This window comes from Ictidomys tridecemlineatus, chromosome 7 (genome assembly GCF_052094955.1).
Source record: "Ictidomys tridecemlineatus isolate mIctTri1 chromosome 7, mIctTri1.hap1, whole genome shotgun sequence".
NCBI classification, from domain to species: domain Eukaryota; kingdom Metazoa; phylum Chordata; class Mammalia; order Rodentia; family Sciuridae; genus Ictidomys; species Ictidomys tridecemlineatus.
Window position 1 is genome coordinate 112,632,786 of NC_135483.1, and position 23,984 is coordinate 112,656,769.

Consider the following 23,984-nt stretch of genomic DNA (forward strand, 5'->3'; position numbering starts at 1 on the left):
GAGAAGTTCTAAACTTTTACCTAAAGCTATGTATACACATAGGCTTTATTATAAATGGATTGTGATTCACTACCTCAGCAAAGCTCAACTTGTGGTTTCGTAAAATTGATGATCCACACCAAAGCCTGTAAGACTGTATCTACGGGAAAAAAAAAAAAAAAGGGACCTGGGAGAAGAAAGTGTTTAAAATGCATAAAATATTAGTCTTGACTATAAATACTTCAGGAAGTGTATGAACAACTTCACAGATGGCAAGGGCATCAGCTACAGGGAATAGGGTTTCCAAACATCCTATTCCCAACACAGCCATTCACCAGTTGAGGTAAAACAGACTATAAAATTAACTGTCAATAGCAACACAAGAATTATTCCCTGTGCAGGTGTGTGCAGCACAGCACATGGATTAATACTTATCTCACTGTGTCAGAAGCAAAGCGCATTTCAGAGTGGTCCTAGGTCCCACTTATCAGACTGAATAATTGTAATTCTAAATGTGGTTCTAAAGTACTGCTTTCTTTTCTGTTTGAGTTTGTAGGGATGCTTACCTCATCAGAGCCATCTGCACAGTCAAAATCTCCATCACACCAGAACCTTGAAGAAACACAGTCCCCATTGGCACAGAGAAAATCTTTCAATGTACAGGTCTGTGGCTCTGGGGACAGAAAAATAGCATAGGGTTTTTCTATTACATGCAACTGCATTCTAAAATTTATATGACATTCAACATGAGGAAGCATTAAAGAATGAAAAAGAGGTTAGCCAAGCAGAACCAATAAATTGTTTAGGAAAAATTCTCATGAAGCATCTATAATACATAATATAATTATTTTTCAAATTTATTTGTAAAGTCATAAATAGAAAGTGGCTTTACAGAAATAAAGTGACAGCAACAACAACAAATAGAAGACAAATAACCAGCTGCTTAAAAGATAAAAGTTTGCATGTTGTCCTACTGTAGCAATGATATTTTTCAAGTTAACATTGAAGTCATTTAATGTATGTAAGAGTCTATTTTTTTGACTTGTTGCACCTATCAATCTATTTGTTAAATGGGAAGAAAATCTAGTTTTTGTTTCTTCACTATTTATTTTGTATCCTGGTGATTTTTAATTATTCAAAATTGTCACCAGAAAATCCAGAGGTCATGAGACAAGAAAGGTACATGAGAATATTATTGGACATGGTAATGGTAAAGAGGTCCAAAGGAAACTGTTTTCTTTGAAAAATGCCTAAATGTTTATGCATTTGTTTACTTTTGCCCTGTATCGTTTACCTGTCAATATAGATGATTTGCTAGTCATTCATTCACTTAAGCTTTACCATATTCCATACAGAACATAAGCTAAATATTATGAAGTACTGCTTGGCTTAATTCCTATGTGGAATATTCTTCCTCTGGACACTGAGATAAGATTTCAGAAATTGTTTCTGCATGACTGACAGGACCATTGGACATCATCTCTTGTTAGACTGATACACAGCATGATGAAAGACAACCCGTTCTAGTTTTCTCTATTAATTGTATTTACAGTTGTGTCACACACAATAATAACCAGGTGAGGGAGGAATAAGAAGCAGTCGTTAGATTTCAGAAACACTCAAATGAAGACTAATCTTCTGAATAAATACTGTGAACAACTCAGTCTGCATTCGACTATTGCTGTATATAATTTACTTAGTTTCTAACTAAAAGGTAGCACTGTCATTGTTTGGTACCATTGAAGGCTCCTACATTTTTATATTGAAAAAGCCCCTTGAGAACTTTTGAAGAACTGTGGGCAATGTAATATGTTTCAGAGAGCAATTTGTTCTGCTCTGGGGCTTTGTTTTAAAATGTGATCTTCAGGCTAGGAATAAAATGAGATGTCATTTGGTATAAAGGAGAAAAGCTACTAAATAGGTGAATCTAAAATGTCTCTACACTCCTTTGTTTAGTGAACATGACAACACACATTTCCCTTTTTGGTTTTTGTATTGTACTCATGTATCTCCCATTTTAACCTTAAAAATAACTTTATTCATACTAATACCACTAATTAGCACAATACTAATAATTGTACAATTAGTATAATACTGCAAGCTAATACTAATACTATTACACTAAAATAACTAATACTATTGTATTAGTACAATGACTACTAATTACTTATTTCTTGTTGGGCCCCAGGCGAGGTTATTGCCAAGTACTTAAATTAATAAACCAATGACTCACTAACAACTCTGTAGGTATGTGCTATTGCTGTGCTGTTCTTAGATGAGTAAATTGAGGCACAAAGAAGACAAGAAATGTTCTGCAATCACCCAGCATGAGGAAGAGCTAGTATTGATCTTGAATCAAAACACCTGGACACCACAGCCTGTGCTTTTTACTACTAGATTATACTGTTGTCTCCCGTACAACTGAGGAAGTAATATGTGCTCATGTGTAACAGAGAAAGCCATGAGAATCTGAGTTACTTATCTAAGATGTATACTAGAGATGCCTATTTTACTTAATAATAATGAGAAAGCTCTTGTGCTCTTATCATCATTCCACACTGAAGTCATTTCCCCTTCAGACAAGTGCAATTTAATTTTTAGGAAAAAGCAATGAGAGTGAAACGTGAAGTTTATTTAACAATGAAAAATAATAACCCAAAACATTTTCATTAAAGGAACAAAGAGTGAGTATATTTAAAACATATCGTACTGATGAAATGCTTAAAAAGATCTAAAGAAACATTTGATTTCCTTGGTTTGAGGGTTATCTCAATGGGATTCTTTCTCCAGTGTTCTAATTTTGAATAGCGAAAGATAACTCTGTTCATCATGTGTTAAATGGCAATGATTTCACAAGCTCTGACATATGTTACTGTATGGAGGGTTGGAAGTTGTTGATGTGAGATTACAAAAAAGTTATGTAGCCAGTTTTTAGTGGCATTTGCCAAATACTTCCACAGAGAGTTTGTTCTATAGAGACTTTGTCCAAACATTATCAATTATTCTATTATATGACAGATATGAACAGGGCATGTAATTTTCTGGGAAAAGATATTTCAGTGCAAATGGAACTTCTGCATACTTCTATCAGGCTTTATAAATGATCAACAAATCTACATATGAATAATAATCATGAATTACTATACTTTTACATGCACAAATGCCATCAAAGAATAAGGTAGCTAATCAATTTCCAACTCTCATCTACATACCTTACATATTTTTAACACTAAATAGCTAAATGTGTAACTCTTTCATGAGGAAATGTAACTTAGAAGGTTCTGGATAATTCTTTTCTCTTATTCTTTATATTACCTTTGATCTTTTCCAGATTTAAAAAAAAACACACACACACACATTTTTCAGTTTTGGCATAATAGTGAACACTTTTCTTGCACCACCACCACCACCAACAAAAACAAAAAGATAACTACCTGAAAATTAACCCAACTGGAAAAACAAAAACAAACAAGCAAAAAAAAAAAAAAAAACACAACAACAACAGTAACAAAAAACTACAATGTGACTTTTCCCCTGGTATTTCTCAAATGGTGTTCCCACACTAAATTTTTCTGCTATCACCTGGAAACCTAGACTAAGACTAAGAGTGGAAGGAGAAACCCACATTTAACAATTAACACAATTAACCAAGGTCTCCATAAACTTCATCTAGATAGCAGATTAACAACCAAGAAGCTTCTGAAGGGCATGCTTTTATGTTTTGGAAGACCAATCTCATTTCTATAATAAGACTGAAAAATAGGGGCATCCTATTGTCTTCTTTCAATATTGATGGAGGCAATGATACACAGACTCGGTATTGAAAAGAAACATGGAAACCATCTTGCACAAAACTGAAAAAAAAAAAAACTGAAGTTGAGGAACTAAAGTGACTTTTAAAGTCATAGAGTTAGCCACAGACCAGTGAGATATTTGGAGCTAGATTTTCCACTGCCTAGATTATCATAAACCACTAATGATAAATTTGAAAATAATATGAATAGGGTATAAACAACTAAGAACAATTTTTAGAATATATTCAGTATAACTGACATTCTATACAAATAATACTCTGATATAAATTCAGTGTGAAAGTACTAGAATTTCAAATAAGGCAGAAGCAGCTTGTCACCATATAAACCTTAATCTAGTTGATCAAATTACTTGATATTTTAAAATCCATAAGACTTCTTAGTGTGGATATAAACCAATTTATTTTGCACATCAATTACTTAGAAAGCACACCTGCCATATATTATATTTTTGTTGATAAAAATAAAATAGATGGTGAAATTTCTCAGGCATTTCTAAATATTTGAAACAGATTACAAAATAACTCCACTGAAAATGAAATTTTCTTGTTTTTAAGAGCAGAAATTATTGTAGAAGCAAAGTGTCCCTGCTGAACACTTAACCAAGGAAATGATCAGCAGATGATGATGAAATGACAATTGACTAATTATCCCATGTAAATATAAAAATGTAGAAAGCATATTACATTTAAAATATAGCTGGTAATTAATTGCTCCACTACCATTTGAACTCTTGCCATGACTATGACAGGAATGTTTCTAACAAAATTTGGAAAGAAAATCCATTAAGTTAGATTCATAAACATAGAAGTAGAAAAGTGACTTTAAAAATGTCTCTGTTGCTTTTTAAATATAAGGTTGATTTATTATCTCTGCTTCTAAGCAATAGCTAACAATTACTGAAAAATGTAGCCCAACGAGCATTAGACTAGCCAATAATATTTAGAAAATATGATAAAAAAGCATGGTTCATATATACATGAAATTTTGCATTATAAAATATATATTAATATATATCTATATTTAGACAGTTTGGAGTGTGTGTATACATTAATAGTTGATTTAATAGATAAGAAATAATTTGGGAATATGTTGACTATCTACACACACACACACACACACACACGCACACACAGATGATTGAATCCACAGTTGCCTTACCACTGAGTTACATCCCACGTCTTCTTTATTACTTTTTTAATTTTGATACAGTGTCGCACTAAGTTGCCAAGACTGGTATAGAGCTTGCCATCCTCCTTTCAGGCTCCTGAAGACCTGAGCCCAGCTGCTGATGGCATTTTAATATAACAACAGTATTTTAGCCTGACCTCTATAATACTCTTCGCTAGGTGATTATTCATTCTTCATACAGCTTTTGCCTGTGTAGAATAGCTGACATTTTCAATGTTTACATCTTCCTTCTCATTTGTTGTGGTCAACTCAGGAAAGCATCTTCAAACATAAAAACTTCAAAAGCAACTCAATTATCTATATCTAAAGAGTATTCCTCATAATATGTTAAAACATGATAATATGCTCTGATACTTGTCTTAATATGCTCTGTCATCCACTCTTCTAGGTCACTCTATAACATAATTCTATCTGTTCACTATCTTCTTTCCTCTTCAACTTCATCAATATTATTTGACTTAGACAAAAGGTTCATAAAACTTAGATACTAAGACCCACATAATTGGGTATTTCATATTGCAGTACTTGATACTATAGCCACTTCCCTTGCTTATTTAAAGGGCTCTGTGGTTTCAATGATTTATCCCTGTTGCCACAGTGATAAGAGAGAGTCAATGTTCTTTCTCCTTGCTTTCCTGTGCAAAAACTCACTTTTAGATATTAACACAAAGACACTCAGCCACTTAAGAAACCCCAGCCACTCAAAGGCAGACTATCCTAACTTCTTTTTCTTTATTTAGTATACAACATCTTTCATGCAATTTCAACTATTTCCTTGAATAAAGTTCTACAGGCATAAGTTTTTAATGATTCACTCCTTCCCACCCTCTGATGTTCTCAATATCTTTCAAAGGGCTTTTGTTTTCTAGTATCTATATGATAATAAACACTAAACATAGTAGACCTAAGCTAAATAGGTATTTGAATATATAAGCCCTATATACATTTTATCCTTCTATACTACCACCCTTACTCAATTGAATTTTCATCTAAATCACTAAACAGATCTGAAAACATGTATATATATATTTTTTTTTAATTGGTGACCAAAGGAATCTGAAGCATCCTAATGACTCCCTGCAATATTGTCTGTTTCTCTAAAGACTATGGTTGGGAGGTATCTGTGTGAAGAGGGAATGATAAAAATTCCCATTTTTAGAATAGTCTGTTATTGAAATGATGCAGATATTTCACACTTGATGTACTTGATTCTCAAACATAGGTAAGATTAAACTTTGAAAGCTATTTAAGACACTATTTCTTAGTTTGCAAGCTATATATTCAAGTGGTTTATTAAGACTTTCACTTTCCTAATTACATGCCTTAATATATAATGTTTTCCAATGTAGATTTACTCCTCTGCCTCCTAGGAAATGAGTGGCCTTAGTCCAATGAGACATCTGCAAGAGCAGACATTGCTAGTATTAGTATACATCATATCTTTTTAGGTAGTATCAAAATATAAATATTCAATACATGGAATTTAATTATTATCTTATTTTAAATGCGGCTGCAGTGCTTTTTTTACACAGCAGAATATAAAAGTGCTGATAAGAAATACACTCAGAAACATTAACATATTAATGCTAGAATACAGAGACATTGTTACAATTTTATATAGTACCATGTTTTTTCAAGAAAATGTTGAATAATTATTGTTTTTAAATTTATTACATAAAAATGCAGGAGGAAGATGATAATCGTGTTATTCCATTTTCAGAGATAAGCATCCTAAATAAATATGATGTTCACCACTCCAGAGAGAATAAATGATAATTCACTGAAAGATGCTCTTGGGTGAATCTGTACTATAAAAGGATTTGAGACTGAAATGAAATGAGTACCATCCGTTAAAGAATGAGATGTTTTGTACCGTCTCCCCATCATTCAGCTCATTGTATGAACTTGCACCAAGGGCTTCCTTCATTGCATACTAATGGATTGCATTAAACCTCATGATACTTTCATACCAATTCTGAGGACTGGAAGAAAATAACTCCCAGGATGAGCATTTCAATAATTCTACCCTTTGAGATTCAGGTCAATTTAGTCTGAATATTTTTGTCCAAATGTGAATATATGTATAAAAATGTGAGCTGCAGGACAGCTAGGTTCAAATTTTACCTTATCTGAAATAAAAACTGCCATCTTGCTTATTGAATGAGCTGTCAAACTTGCAATGTTATTAGGCAGAAGTTACTTACTGCAGTTTTCTTCATCAGAATTATCACTGCAGTCATTCTGGCTATCACACCGCCAGTGATCTGGAATACAGTTGTTGTTTTTACACTGGAATTCATGAGGTCCACAAGTCTTTTTATCTGTAATGGAAAGAACCAAAGTTTGCATCATTGATTTCCATGAAGACATCCCTCAAAATATCCTGACTTCCATGCCGAATCCATGGCATATAACATTTCCTAAGACTTTAGTTCCATTATAGAATGAGAAACATTGCTGGGGAAAGTGAAAGTAAGAACTGAGAAAAATTCATATTTTTGCCTTTTGTCTGTTTTTATGTTGTTATTGGTCATGTTTTCATCACAGGCTGATTGCACAACAATGGATTAGAACTGCCAAGCAAAGTCAACACAAATCAGGCAAAAAAATAAAGGTCAAAATTATCTCAAATTATCCTTTTTAGGATACTCCATTTCTGCTATGAATTAACAAAAACATATATTATTAATCAAACTCTGAGGATGCCATCTTATCTTTCTTCCCAAAGAGCTTTTGCTCATATTTTACTTATGGATACTTATTTCTATTAAATCCTGACCACTATCCACTCAGAAACTCACATATTAATACAGATTGAACAATATTTAGGATGAGAAGTATTGAAAATTACAATTATTTTATTCAGATTTTACAGTATTTGCATACACATAATAAAATATCTTTGGAATATGACCCAAGTATAATTGCACAATTAATTTATGCTACATATGCACATTATACACTTAGCCCAAATCTAATTTTACACCACATTTCTAGTATGCTTATGTTTTCACTGAGACACATCACATGGGGTCAGGTGTGAAATTTTCCACTTATACCAACAGTTTGGCACTCAAAATATTTTCTTTTGTAGTATTTCATATTTTGGATTTTTAGATTTGAGGTGCCCAACCTGTTACAATGTTTTACATGTGTATACAAAGCTTGAATATTAATAATGTGCCACTTCACACGAAACTTTAAAAAATACTATGATATATAAGAAGTATTAACTAATATTTTACTCTACATATCACAAAGTAGAAAATCTTTGAACTTTAGGAATTTAATGAATTTTCACTAGCAATAAATGGTTCAACCAATACTTTAAAAAATATCCTTTTACTACTGATTTAGTCTTTTTTTTTTCTTTAAAAGAAAGAGAGAGAGAGAGAGAGAGAGAATTTTTGATATTTAGTTTTTAGTTATCGGCGGACACAACATCTTTGTTTGTAAGTGGTGTGAACCAGGGCCGCACGCATGCCAGGCAAGCGCGCTACCGCTTGAGCCACATCCCCAGCCCAGATTTAATCTTCTTTATAAAACATCGAATTTATGGCCATATGAAATTAGAACACATGCAATATGAAATTATTTTAAGATTAAATCAGAGATTTCTTAATTTTCCAAAGAGTAATAGCTAACTACAATAGTCCAAAGCAGTGTTTCTTAAACCTTCAGGTGTATACATGTACCACACTTTGGAAGTGTGCAATAATGGAGAGTGTGATTTAGGAGAAGTTCTGAATTTCTTTGAAATGTTGATAACATTGAACTTGGTCTAAAAATCACATTGGTATAAGGAATAAAGACATTATGAATTCAGTAGCATAAAAATAATAAAATTATAAATTTCAATGCAAAATTCAGTACACATTTCACTTTATTTTACTTGGATCAACTTCTTCTCAGTCATACTAGAGGTGAACTTTTAAAGTGCTCAGATTAGTAAAATAAATGAACAATACGAGAAGGTAAGTTATTTGGTGGTAGTTATTATTCTCTGCTTCAAAATGCATCTTATAGAATTCAAAATCAAATAAAATAACAAAATAAAAGTTTTTTAGGCATGATTATGAAAATAAAATAGTGAAGATTTAGCTCAGGTCTTGGTTAGGTATTTTAAGAAACATGATCATATTCCTTTCCCATAATATCATTAAAGTGTTTTATTACATTTATTTAAACAAAGAGGCTAAATCAGTATCAGAAAGTTTAATTTATCTAATTTTACAAAAGTGTTAAATGGTAAAAAACAAATTCATAAGCAGTTTCTGATCCAGTTAACATTATACTAAAGAAATTCTTATGATAGACTTCAAATAAATTTTCTACTATATAAAAACAAAACAAATAAACAAAGTATTGCTTGTGATTTACCTTCTTTGCTTTTTTCTTGCCTGCTTTCTAATGATTCCTCAGAACTATGCTGCAGGGTATGCTGTGTTTTGATATATTATATGGTCTGTGTTTTATCTAACTTTACATTTAAACATTGGCACAAAATCTACCAAAATTCTGTGACATTCTGTATATCTTAGTAAAAAAAAAAGAAAGAAAGAAAGAAAGAAAGAAAGAAAAAGAAGATGTTTCAAAAACTTGGAAAATATTCAATTTGATTTTGAATTTTGGCATTTCAAACCAATAAAGCAAAAAAAAAAAAAAGAACAGAAAATGTGTTTTTTTAAAATATTTATTTTTTTAGAAGTAGTTGGACACAATACCTTTATTTATTTATTTATTTATTTTTATGTGGTGCTGAGGATTGAACCCAGGGCCTCGTACATGCTAGATGAGCCACAATCCCAGCCCCCAGAAAATATGCTTAAGTATTATTTTTGTTTATTCCTTATCACATCTTGCTTATGTTATTTTAGATAGTTTTCAAAATTTAGAATCTCAGAATGTAAGAAAGATCCTAGTGAATAGACAATGTGATGTCATAATATAGCTGCAATCCCAAGCAAAGAAATCCTCCATGACTGCAAAAGATTACACATTGTTATTTAGTATGAACTTAATAGGTGGTTTTCAGGATTTTTGAAATGTTTCTTTTACTTTTTTTTAGAGGGAAACATTAATATAATACGTTGTGTTTGAAAGAGATATGCACATATTTCTTTAAAAGATTACAAATTAGAGTTTGTAGCTAAAATTTCCACTTGAGACATGCAGAAACAATGTTGAGGGAGATTAATTGCCTGATGTAAGTCTATGCAGATATTGTTTCCAAGTTATCTAACTTTTCATTAATGACATTACATGTAAAACTTACAAACTATATAGCCTTATTTTGCATTTCAAATATCCCTTGAAAATACACACACACACACACACACACTCACAAATATACAACATATACAATTATAAGACAAACTATACAAATAAGGTTTAAGTTAGATGATTTCAAAATGTTATACATTAAAATCACCTGTGAAACTTTGAAAAAAATATTTTACCCAGGCCACATTCCAGATCAAGGAAATGACACTCTCTGTGTGGGAACCAGACATCAGTTTATATTAAATCTAGTCTAGTGATTCCGATGAGCAGTGAAGATTGAAAATCACTGGGCCAAAAAACTGATTGAGAAATAGAACATGTATTTCTGCACTACAGTACTCCAGAGTAATTGTTCTTAAATGCTCACAATATGTAGTGTTTGTTATATTAATTCATGTTGTTGAATAGCATTAGAAAAAATGTACTATTCCATTTCTTATCCTTATAAACATGAAGAAAATAAAATATTGTAAAACTTGCTGTCTTGAATGTTTTCACATAAATTGCAGCTACTGGTACAAATTTGATACCCCTAGATAGGTGGCGTGAAGGACCTTCAATGTAGACAACTAGCTGTATGTAGTATTATGTGTATATTGTAGTATTACTGGTGTTTGAATAGGCATTGGGTATTTCTGAGAAGATAAGAAAAAATCCAGTGATAATGATGTCTCTGAGAGCAAGAACTTTAGAAGTTCTCTGGGAGACTGTGGTGGCAGATAAAATTGAGTTTTTCTCTCTATCCTAGTCATGGGAACCATCTCCCAGCAATATTCCTCATTCAGGGAGGCGGCTTCTCCAAAGAGTCTGCATCAGCAAACCTCATAGTTATAGACAGCCATGGGCCCTGCATCCTGTGCCCTGGTACCCAATAAAAATAGGAGTAGAAAGATGGTGGAGTGGAGGGAGAAAGCATTGCTGGGCAGCTCCTCAACATCAGTCCTACAAAGGGAGAGGATCCCTTCTCTGAGTGGTGAGTAGTTAAGGGAATACATTGAAACTTAAACTCTTAAAAAAAATTTAATACACAAAACTTTAGTTACCTAAACATCTGAAATAAAAAGTAAGCAAAGTGCTGGCTTGAGTATGCCAATGTGGCCTTCCCTGGTGGTTACAAGAGTAGCACAGACAAACAAGGCATGATTGTCAGAGAGGAGGAGGGAGAGGAGGAGGGAGGAGATGAAGGAGTTGAGAGAGGAGGAAGAGGACTGACTTGGAGAAACCTGTGAATTGTAGGAGTAAATTGACTTTAATGGATTCAGAGCCAGTGGGGGAGATGGTTTGGTACAAACAAATCCAGAACTGGCTTCCCTTCCCACAGGAAAACACCCCCAGTTAATGGAACCTGCTGTTGGACTCCCTAGGAAATTGGAAAAATAGCTACACTCCACTATGCAGGAGAGAAAACTGCCTCAGTGCTCCATATCCCCATCAGCCCCAGCAGGCACCCCCATCACAGCTTCTCACAGGGAGAACTGCCAAAGCACTCTAGTGACTCCCCTGACCTCCAGTGACTACACCCCCACCTCAGAGAAAGGGGGACCATACCATCCTGGCCTCAGAGTCCTCAAGATTATAGGGATTGCTGCCCTGTCACAAACCATCCTTGGGCTCTGTGGACTATGCTGCACATAGTGGCCTAATAAGGGAATAAGTCTGACATTGGGAACCTCCTGTGGCACCCCACAGGTATTGATCACCTGATGCAGGTATAATTCCCCCTCAAGCTCTGCCAGAGATTCCACCCAGCACCTGGGACTGGTGTGACCTGCCAAGATGTCAATCAACCTGCTGACTGCAAGACAGCTGGAAGCAAGACTCTGCCCTTGAAACCTTATCTCTGCCTTTGATGTCCCCTGATATAAATAAAGCAAGCCTGGGCTCCATTTTGCCAGAGTATAGAAGCTCCATCCATCTGATCAGCTTGCCTGTCCTGACTCTACTTTTGTAACTACTTTCTGTGTCCTGTGGTTTTTTTCGTCATTTTATTTTTCTTCGCTTTTATTTCTCAGCCAGCCCATTCCACCAAGGGGAACCCCATTTCCATCGCTTGCATGAAACTCGGGGAGACTGCTCTTTACAACCCACCTCAGCAGAGCTTCTCTGGGCAAAGGTAACCAATAGCCACCTTGGCCTCAGAGCTCCTCAGGGGAAAGGGGACTGGCTTGTCCATCAGCAGACTGGCCTTAGAACACCTCAGAAAAGAGCAATCTGAACACTCTAAGCAGTCAATCAGGACACCTTTGCACTCCCTGAATGAAAAGAAGCTGCTGTACTTGCTTGAAGCAACAACCAGCAGAGACTAGACAATAGAATGAGATCTCCTGCAATCAGCTTAAAAATAAAAAAGCCCCAGAAAGCCCCTAAACCAAAGAAACTGAAATAGTCATAAAATTTTTTAACATTGACCATTCAGTCTCAAGACCACAAAAGGGAGAAATTCTACATTCCTGTAGTTGCTACATGGTCTACAGGAACATCTATACTACAATGCAAATACCTGATACTTCATACTCGTAAAGGTGAAGCCAAAACTGGTGGACAGTTTATCCCTATGTCCCACATCAGATTTTACCAGAGATCCTAGAGATCCAAATAGGGCAGAAACTGGTGTTCCCTCCTCATCTGAATTAGGAGGAGAGGATTAACTCTTAGACACCCACCCACATGCCAGAGTATGCAAAAACTCTGGAATGACTTCAAGAGATCAAATCTGAGTATCATTGGGATAGAAGAGAACATGGAGATACAAGCTAAAGATATTAAGGACATTTTCAATGAGATAGTCACAGAAAACATTCCCAATTTCAGAAAGAAGATACACTTACAGGAGACATACAGAACCCTATATAGACCTAACTAAAAGATAAGTTCTCTAAGATATAACATAATCAAAATGCCAAGCATAGAACACAAAGGAAAGAAAATTAAAAGTTGCAAAAAAGAAACATCAACTCACATTTAGAGGCAAACCGATTAGGATAAATTCAGACTTCTGTACTAAGAACACCAGAATCAAGGAGGGCATGGGACAAGATTTTTCAAGCTCTAATAGAAAACAATTGCCAACCAAGATTGTGGTACCCAGGAAAGCTCTCTTTCATATTTGATGGGGAATTAAAATCCTCCATGACAAGGGGAAAAAAAAAATATATGACAAATCAGCCAACACTGCAAAGAATACTCAAAGATAAATTGTACACAGAGGATCGCAAAAGCAAAATTCAAAACTCCCAAATAACTGAAGATAAAACAAAAGCAAATCTAAATGAGAACCAAGGCAATATTAAATTAAAAAAATTAAATGATACCAAACCACAAGCACATATGCATAATAACACTGAATATAAATGGTTTCAACTCCCAAATTGATTAACTCCCACAGATTAACAGAATTGATCTAAAGAACAAGTTCCAATCATATGATATTTGCAAGAGACTCATCTCATAAGGAGCAACAATCCCAAACTGAAGGAATAAGGATGCAATAAAATATTCCACAAAAAATGGACTCTGAAAACAGGCTGGAATAGACATTTTTATATCTGACAAAAGCTAATTTCAGTAAAAATTAGTCAGAAGAGACAAAGAGGGTCATTACATCATGATTCAGGTAAGAATCCAACAAAAATCCCAAAATTTATACACACACACACACACACACACACACACATACACACTCACACACACAGAGATAATATGATACTATAATATTTGGAGATTTCAACATATCATTAAGCATTAAATCAAAAAGATATATCTGCCCTAACATATTATAAATCAAATGTTCCTAATAGATATCTACGGAGTATTTCACGTGAAAACAACTGAATTTAACTTCTGCTCAGCAGCTCATGAAATATTCTCCCAAATAGACCACATTCTACATCACAACATAAATCTAAGTAAACACAAAAATGTTAATATAATCCCATGCATCATATCAGACCATAATGAAATAAAACCAGAAATCAACAATAAGAAAAATGATGGAAACCAAAGAAACATATGGAGATTAAATAATACTCTTAAATGAAGAATGGATCAAAGTAGAAATGAGGGAATAAATCAAGAAATTCTTAGAAACAAATGAAATGAAAGATACAAAACATCAAAATCTCTGGAGCTATATGAAAGCAAAACTAAGAGGAAAATTTATTGCACTGAGTTCATACATTAAAAACATAGATTACTGGGCATGGTGGTACATGCTTATAATTCCCTGGCTCAGGAGGCTGTAGCAGGTGGATAGTGAATTCAAAGCCAGCCTCAGCAACTTAGAAAGGCCCTAAGCAACTCAGTGAGACCTTGTCTCTAAATAAAAATATAAAAATGGCTGGGGATGTGGCTAGTGGTTAAGCAGCCCTGGGTTCAATCTCTAGTACCAAAAATATAAAATAAAATAAAAAGAAAATTGAGAGCTATTAAATAAATAAACTTATATTCCATCTCAAGGCCTTAGAAAAGAAGAACCAACTGATTTCAAAATATAGAAGACAAGAAATAATAAAAATCACAGCTGAAACTAATGAAATTAAGAATAGAAAGATCCCTAGGATTTATGCAACAAAGAGTTGGTTCTTCAAAAAGATAAATAAGATTGTAAATCCTTAACCAAACTAATTTTAAAAAGTAAGACCTAAATCAACAAAATTAGAGATAATGAAGGAAATATCAGCACAGAAACTTCTGAAATCCGTAAGATCATTATGTACTTTGAAAATTTATACTCTAATAAGAAGAAAAATATAGAAGTCATTGACAGGGCTGGGGATGTGGCTCAAGCAGTAGCGCGCTCGCCTGGCATGCGTGCGGCCCGGGTTCGATCCTCAGCACCACATACACACAAAGATGTTGTGTCCGACGAGAACTAAAAAAAAAAATAAAGATCAAAAATTCTCTCTCTCTCTCTCTCTCTCTTCTCTCACTCTCTCTTTAAAAAAAAAAAAGAAGTCATTGACAAATTTCTTTACATATGTAACCTGCCCAAATTTAATCAGGAAGATATAGAAAACATATATAGACAAATTTTAAGTCATGAAAATTGAAACAACAATCAGAGAAGCCTACCAAAAAAGAAAAACCCAGGACCACATGGATTCTCAGTGGAGTTCTATCAAATTTTAAAGATGAACTAGCCCCAGTCTTCCTCAAATTATTTAATAAAATTAAAAGGGAGCAAACACACCCAAATACATTCTACAAAGCTAATATAAGCCTGATACCAAAACCAGACAAAGCACATCTAGGAAAGAAAATACAGTTCTATAGTCCTGATGAACATAGATGCAAAAATCTGCAATAAAATAATAGCAAATTGCATTTAAATACCTCTTGAGAAGAAAATATACCACAACCACCAAGCCTTATTCCAGGAATGCAAGGTTGGCTCAACATATGCAAATCTATAAATGTAATTCACCACTTAAAAAGAATCAAGAATAAGAATCATATGATCATCCCAATACCAGCAGGAAAGACCTTTGATAAAATCTAGCAACTATTCATGTTGAAAACTCTGGAGAAACTATGGACTAAAGAACTTACCTCAACATTATTAAGGCAATATATAGCAAACCAAAAGCCAATAATCTGCTAAATGGAGAAAAACTTCAAGCTTTTCATTAAAAATCAGGGACAAAACAAAGATGTCCACTCTCACCACTTCTATTCAATATAGTTCTCAGAGCAATAAGGCAAGAGAAGGAAATTAAATGGATAATACAAAATTAGAAAAGTAGCCGAACTATCACTGTAATAATATGATACTTTATCTAGAAGACACAAAAAATTACACCAGAAATTTCTAGAACTGATAAATCAATTCAGCAAAGTGTCAGGGTACAAGATCAAAACTCATAAATCAATATCAGGTTTATACTCCAACAATGATTCAGCTGAGAAAGAAATCACAAAAACAATCCCCTTCACAATTACCTAAAAAAAAATCTGGGAATTAATCTAACCAAGGAAGTGAATGAACTCTCCAATGAAAACCACAGAACACTCAAGAAATAAGTTAAAGAATACCCTAGAAAATGGAAAGGCCTCCCGTGTTCTTGGATAGGCAGAATTAATATCATCAAAATGGCATGCTATCAAAAGCAATATAAGCATTTAATGAAGTCCGCATCAAAATGCCAATGACATTCTTCATAGAACTAGAAAAACTGGGTTTAAATTCATCTGTTGGAGTAAAAGACCCAGAACATTCAAAAGGATTCTTAAAACAAGACAAGCATTATAGGAGACATCACAATATCAGATATCAAATTATACTACACAGTTACAGTAACAAAAACTGAATAGTTCTGGCATTAAAATTAAAATGAAGAACAAGGCAATATAATGAAAGTCACCCAGACAGACAGACAGACAGACAGACAGACAGACACACACACACACACACACACACACTCACATATATATAAAATATAAATAAAAAATAAATCAAATATAAATAGATAAAGGAGTGAAAGAAATATCAACAGATGAGAGGAAAGGGAATGAGGTCGGAAGGATGGAAGGGAAAGTGTGGTAGGCAATGGAGATTAGAATCAAATGTCTTGTATTTTTGTTTTGTCAAAATGAACCCAAATATATATATATATATATATATAAATTATAATTTTCTCACTCTACAAAAAGAAAGGAAGAAAGAAGAAGAGGAAAATTCAGTAGACAAAGTGCAGCACCCTCTAAGGATATAGGCTTGGAACTCTGAGCTGACTAGTAAGAACAATTGGTGAAAAGTCCATAGAAACCAAGGAAGTAGCTCCTGTTCCCCAGCATCCACAGGATCCACACTTGTGAGCCCAGGAGTTGCCAGTTAACTCAATTCTCATTCAGGGGCACCTACCCACAGAAAGCAATTCCTGAAGATAATCACAAGCAACAAGCAGAGAACTTCCATCATACACAATGACAATACACCACACTAAACTACTGCAGAGGAGCCACCCACAAACACCAGCCACCACCCACTGTGTCCAGCTACAAGCTCACTGACTGGGAATCTGTGCATTCCGGAGTGGGCCACAATCCTACAACCACAAACAGGCCATGCAGATCCACATCAAACAGACTAAAATACTGCTACTTCAGATTGCCATATCCTACACACTCTGAAATATACAATTTTTCTTCATTTAGTATGATGTTGGTCTTGAGTTTATGGTATACAGCTTACTATCTATGTGTAATCTTCATATTTTCTTGTTACGAGAAAAGTAATTGTATAGTCAGGAACACTGTGAAGCAAGAAGGACTATAAGAACAATGCCACTGAGTTACAATTATGGAGTTACTTGTCTTCTGAAGGTCCAGATTATGACGTTATGGAGTCAGAAGGATGGGGTGAGATCTGGAATCCTTCTTTTTGTAGAAGACCTCATCTGCTCCTGGAGGCAGGATAGTCATCTGTATGTTAAAGAAGCATGTTTCTTCATATAGAAGTCATTATTTTGTTTTTAAGTTAATTTTATGCAAATCCAACCTCTTATTCTAAATTTCCCCTGACAGTTTCACATTGGTGAAAATGAATCCTATAAATGCTGTTTTCAAGTGTTCTAAATCTTCTTGACTGGTTATGAGTTTCTCAAAGTGACATTGAAAGTTAGGAAAAAATATTCTTTTCCCTATTTTCTGTAGCAGGCAGGTTCTACCAGTATATACTATATACATATATATAAAACTATTGTTTAAATTAACTTTCTTTTTAGTTTTATCTTTTGAAACTAAATGTGGTATACCCTAGATTCCTGCTTCCACTGCCACAAGAAATGAACATATATTGCAGGGTATCCTCCAATCATTCTGATCCATCATCCTAACTAATTACTTCCATTGCTCTTTAGTCACCTCATGGCCCAAGATTACTACTAGAGCTTGAGATATAACCTTGCAGACCAAAGGAAAAGAGGTAGAATGGCAGAGAATGAAGTTTTTAATACTGATTAAACTCTGTTTACATACTCTTTGGAAGTCTTCACATAATACTTCAAATTTACTCACATGATACCAGCTAGCTGCAAGGAAAACTTGGAAATATGGTGGCCTATTCTGGATAGTAATATGTCAAACTGAGATGTGTTTGTAAGGAGAAAGTTTAAGAAGAATGGGCATACATATGGGCAATTTGGAATCTCAATCAATAAAGTAGGAAAGCCAGCTAAACCACTTTAGGGTTTATTTGTGTATTTAAAAAGAGAATATTTCCATGAGAATAAAAATATAACCTCAGGTTTCCATGGGTTATTTTCAGAAACATGTTTCTCCATCTCAGAAGATACTGAGAGACTAAGGAAGTACTTACAAATGCAGGAAAAAGGCAGGAGGACTTTTAATGATTCTGAATGAACACAAGGATCCAGATTGTGCCTACTTTATCCACTCCTTGGAATTGTGACAGAAAGTTTATTTTGCCACCAGTTTGTGTTGAATCTCAGTCTCAAACTGACAAGTCCTGTCTAACACCATATTATTTTTATTGCTTAAAATATTACAGACTGCTGATATTAATGTTCTTACCTATATGCCCTGATTTATGTAATCCCCATGCTATTTGTGTTTAGTAATGTAACCACTTTCCACAAGAAGCTTTAAAATCTGTCTCTATTTAAAAGTGATTTGCAAACTCAAACATCCATAGGAGGTGGTAGAGGTACCTTTGTTTTTAAGTGTGTTCTCTACATGACATGTGCTATTATAGCCTCTAGTGATATTGATTATCTGGAGAGCTGCAGATTGCCCTGAACTGCAAAATGTTTGGTGAATCTGAAAATTAATTTCATGTTACTTCTCATCAATCAGGCTAATATTCCTCAATGAACACTTACATATACAACCTGTTCTTCTAGGAAGTAGAAAGAATATGTGAATGCACCAGCAGTTGAGAATAACAGTACCAGCTGCAGCTTGTCCCAGTGGGATCCAACTACTTCTGTTTTGTTTTTGAATTTTTATTTTTTTCTTTAACTTTTACATTATTCTTCCAGGTAAAGAAGAGAAAGGTTTACAATGTAAAACAAATTACCAATGACATATTTTCTTTATAAAAAGGTGAATCTATAATAAGCTAGCTCTGCAGAAGCTCTGATAATGACATTTTAAAAACTGCATGTCAATGCAATGTAATTTTCAGTGGAAATTTTCAAATTCATATTACACGGTTTAAAAAAGTCTCATATTACATACTATAATGCTATCTATTGTACTTGACAGAAATTTGTACTTATTTTAAATTTGTATTGTGATTTTATGACTGTGAAGTGTGGTTTATAGTTATACTCTATGCCAACATATTCTATATTGCAGAACCCCAATTATTCCAGTATATATATAGTCTCTTTCCAATGGCCTGCAGTCTTGGCAAATTGTATGGCAATATGAGGCAACCAAACCTCCACCAGATAGAAGCAAAGATAGGGTCTGTGGTGTCCCCTTGAGTACCAGTTATAGATTCTAGTAGTAGTAATATTCTAGCATTTTGATTTATCTTCTTTCAAGAAGTTTAGAAGCAACAAAAAGTCCTTTGTTTCCAAGTATTATGTTTTATTTTAAAATCAAAGTAAACATATTTTGAAGGAATTAAATGGTGATCTATCAAAATAATTTTTAAATTCTCATGCATGCTCAAAATATTTTTAATACACAATTAAGTACATTTGTCTAGTTTGTGTGATTTTGTTGACCAGAAGTATTGATTATTCAATTAACTTCGTATTTTATGATGAACAGATTTAGACTGGGGTCAGGGGCAGTGAAGCCATAAAGAACAACCTGAATATGGAAGGCAGATCTTGATTTGAATCACAGTTCTTTGGGCTCCTGTTAACATGTAACCTAGGGTGACTATCCTCTTTGTATCTCAGTTTCTTCATCGACTAAAATTGAAAGAAAATTGAATTTTACTCATAGTTTAACAAATGACAATTAGTAATAGGTAATAGTGATAGTTACTTAATAAAGAATATTTTGAAAAAAATATATGGAATAATAATATGAATTTATCATCAATTTCAGTCACTTTAAGGAGGAGGACTTGTGATTTGCTTAAATTTTGTCATGTCATAAGCAATAATTTAGGCCTTTATTGATATCACACCATTTTTAAGTGAATAATCAATTTTACATCTTTGTGAAACATCCTATTTATTTTTCCCATGAGAACCAAGTATTAGTGACTTATTCAAGGTCACAAAATAAATATTAGAATCAAAGAAGACACCTAAATGCTGTGGTAATTACACTCCCCAGTGGAGAATATGGAGGTTAGAGGACATCTGGAATGTTTTAAACAAAATGTGCTCAAATTTACTATATGCATATTTGTTTAGTTATCACAGCTATGTTATTTTTACCTTGAATTATTCTTGAATTCCATAGAAATTAGTACTTACTCTCATTATGTAATTCTTTGTGGAAATTTTAGACAACATAATTAAGAAAAGTAGAAATAAATGGCTCATAGTCACACAACACAAAGATGAGCTATATTACATTTTTCAGATTTTGAAAAAATATATAATTTTACACACAACATGTTTCAATAAAATTTATACAGAATTTTCTTATTTCATTAAAAATTCTCATAAAAGTTATTTCTATGATTGCCTTTGTTAATTCTTTACAATTTGTCATTTGGAGTTTTAGTTTTTATTTTTCCCCAATTTGAATGAAAAGATGATATTTTAAATAAAAATGCATTCTTCTAAGTAAGTATGTAGATACTTATTTCAGAGGACTTTTTCTAGGGGTAATCAGATCTTTGTATTTAGTCATTTTTATCTTTATCTTTTCCTTTGCACAATCTGATATTGCTTGCTCCGATGCTAGCAATCTTAGATGTAATCTAATATATTTGTTATTTCCTTAGCAAAGATAAATATCCATGCTGCTTGAGATCTATGAAGGTCATGATAGATATATCTTTAAATTTGTCATTTATGTTTAGAGTTTCTGTAATTACTTTAATAAATAATTATTAGCATGAAGAGCCAAACTACTTTTTAAAAATATCATGGGATAGGGCTGAGGATGTGGCTCAAGCGGTAGCGCGCTCGCCTGGCATGCGTCCGGCCCGGGTTCGATCCTCAGAACCACATACCAACAAAGATGTTGTGTCCGCCGAGAACTGAAAAATAAATATTAAAAAATTCTCTCTCTCTCTCTCTCTCACTCTCTCTAAAAAAAAAAATATCATGGGATAATTTATTTTTCCAGGTTTATGTACATAGTTAGCAAACCTTTCTCTGTAATCATAAAACCCAGGTGTGAGGTGAAAAAAGAAGACAATATGAAGAAAATTTTATCTAAATTATCATTTATCTACACATATACAATTAGATCTTCATTACTAGATAAAAATCCAAGGAGGAAAATACATCTGTCTCTTAAAACCAGGCAGAAAATTATGTGCAAACACACAGAGGTGCATCTGTTGTGTATGTAGAATCAATTATACATGTATAGAAAGAACAATATCAAGGTAGGCATGGTGGTGCATACCTGTAATCCCAGAGGCTCAGTAGGCTGAGGCAGGAGGATCATGAGTTCAAAGCCAACCACAACAAAAGCAAGGCACTAAGCAACTCAGTGAGACTCTGTTCTTTAAGTAAAATACAAAATAGGGCTGTGGATGTGATTCAGTGATCCAGTTCCTCTGAGCTCAATCCCCCAGCCCCACCCTCCCAAAAAAGAAAGGACAATATCAGTGCTTTCTGCAAAAATATATACAACACATACACATATGTGGATGTATATATTTAGAGAAAGAACATTGTAGAGTATATTCTCACAAGAATTAGAAATTTTATGTAACTATATTCTTCACATTATACATTAAAAATGTGTTTATTGAAAATCAATTGGACCAAATGCTAAAGCTGCAGAAAATTCCTGGTTTGCAATTAGACTCATTTCTATTAACCAGTATGCCTAAATGAATAAATTTATGACAAACAGAACATTTTCATGTGATATTGCAGGGGAGTAGGGAAGGCATTATGGCAGAGTCATATATTTAAAAAAAAATCTCTGGTTTTGAGCAAATGCTATAAGTTATTTATCCACCAAATATGCATCACAAAGTATCAAAGGAATTCAGCTAAAATTGTTAGAGCTTAAAATGTGTTAATGAAATTTATTGAATAATAAACTGTCAAAACTGTTTTTTCCCTTTAACATTTATATTTGATGGTTTACGTTTGTTTTCATATCTTAAGGTGAGGTCAATAAAAACATACACACACATCACTCATTCAATGTGCCCTCAGTTTTCCAGGAGTTTTACATTTTTCAAACTTTGCCATTAATACACACTTACTTTGTATATAAATTCCTGGAGAATTGAACTAAAGTAGAAATATTTTTAACTTCCAAGTATTGCTCATGTTGCATAGCTCTTATATCTCTTTTACCTAAAAATATTTCAATTTGCAATCAAATACTTGTAAAGCATTTAAATTTTTATGGGCCAGGCTATATAGGCAATGACCAAACAGACTCCATTTTACCCCGAGACTCCATGTCATGTAAGAAAGGCTTCTCCCATGGGAAAACTTCACCTCTGTACCCACCAGCAATTGCTTAGCACAGCATACTGGCAACCCAAACTGACAAAATTGTTCCTTCTATTCTTTATTCCTATACTTATGCAATGTACCCTAACTGCTTACAATGTAAATGATTGTACACTACTAGGGTCATTTTGACCTACTTCCCCTTCTACTTATGATTTTAGATCTCATGCTGTTTGTAGTTTTGAATCATAGCAACAGCCAAGTATGATTGATGTACTGATGTGCTTTACTGTTGGCTTTAAGTTATAAAAGGTCTGTTCTAACCCCTGAAGGGGGGCGGAGGGTGCAGACTTGCAGCCTGCCCCTTGGCCCACCAGCTGGTGAATCCAGACCACCGGCTGATAAATAAATGTTTCATGTCCTGCTTCAAGAATGGCCCAGTGATTTATTGCAATCTCGCATTAAAAAAAAGCATCACCTTTCTTCCTTTCCCTTCCTAGATAAGGGCAGTTAGGATACATTTAGAATAGTTTCCTTTCTTATATTTTTCCCCTCACCCCAAATGTAGAGATCCCATACTTTATATGATTCACAGAGCTTCAAGAGAACACTGTTTCCTGTCTCGACAATGGGCTAGGTGAAGAAAAAGCATGTCTTAGCAACACCACTGGAGCAGCCAACCTCACTTTTAAGGAATGCATATGAGGTCTGCATTGTCAAATAATCTCATTTCACATGTCAAATTATTTGAGCAGTACAGTCTACATAAAATCAGAAGACAAACACAAGCTCTATATATTTTAAAGCCACACAGAACAGGTCTAAAGAAAACATCAAAAACAGTTAACAATTTTGATAGATATTGTTGACAATGCTTGTGTGTTTAGACTGCAATCTAGTTAAATGGAGACATACCAGGTAGCCTTTTGTCCCTTACACCCCTATACAGTCTTTGGGATTCCCTTTTGTCCATATTTTTTCCTCTAAAATAAATGTAATGTATTCTAAAATTCAATTTTAATATAAAGGTTTGAATATAAAGGTTTGTTGTTTTTTGTTTGGGTTGGTTTTAGAAATTTGAGGTGGGACCAGATGAGGAACAATACCTCAAATCTTGGGATACCCTTAGGTTTCTGAACCTACAAGTGAAGAAGCTTGTCCTGACATATACTTTTGATGCATATGATACCACTGATCC

At 33.9% G+C, this 23,984-nt stretch overlaps 1 protein-coding gene across 5 annotated transcripts in view; it reads right to left on the reverse strand.

Annotated features, from left to right (window-relative positions):
* The window catches only part of Lrp1b (LDL receptor related protein 1B), a 1,779,935-nt gene that overhangs the window by 139,734 nt on the left and 1,616,217 nt on the right, over positions 1-23,984 (reverse strand). For all 5 annotated transcript variants that reach the window (XM_078017329.1, XM_078017328.1, XM_078017330.1 and 2 more), the window contains exons 67-68: positions 7,187-7,303; positions 546-652 (exon numbers count right to left, since the gene is read on the reverse strand). In XM_078017329.1, the coding sequence (XP_077873455.1) occupies positions 546-652; positions 7,187-7,303 (224 nt within the window). The remainder of the gene's footprint in view (positions 1-545; positions 653-7,186; positions 7,304-23,984) is intronic.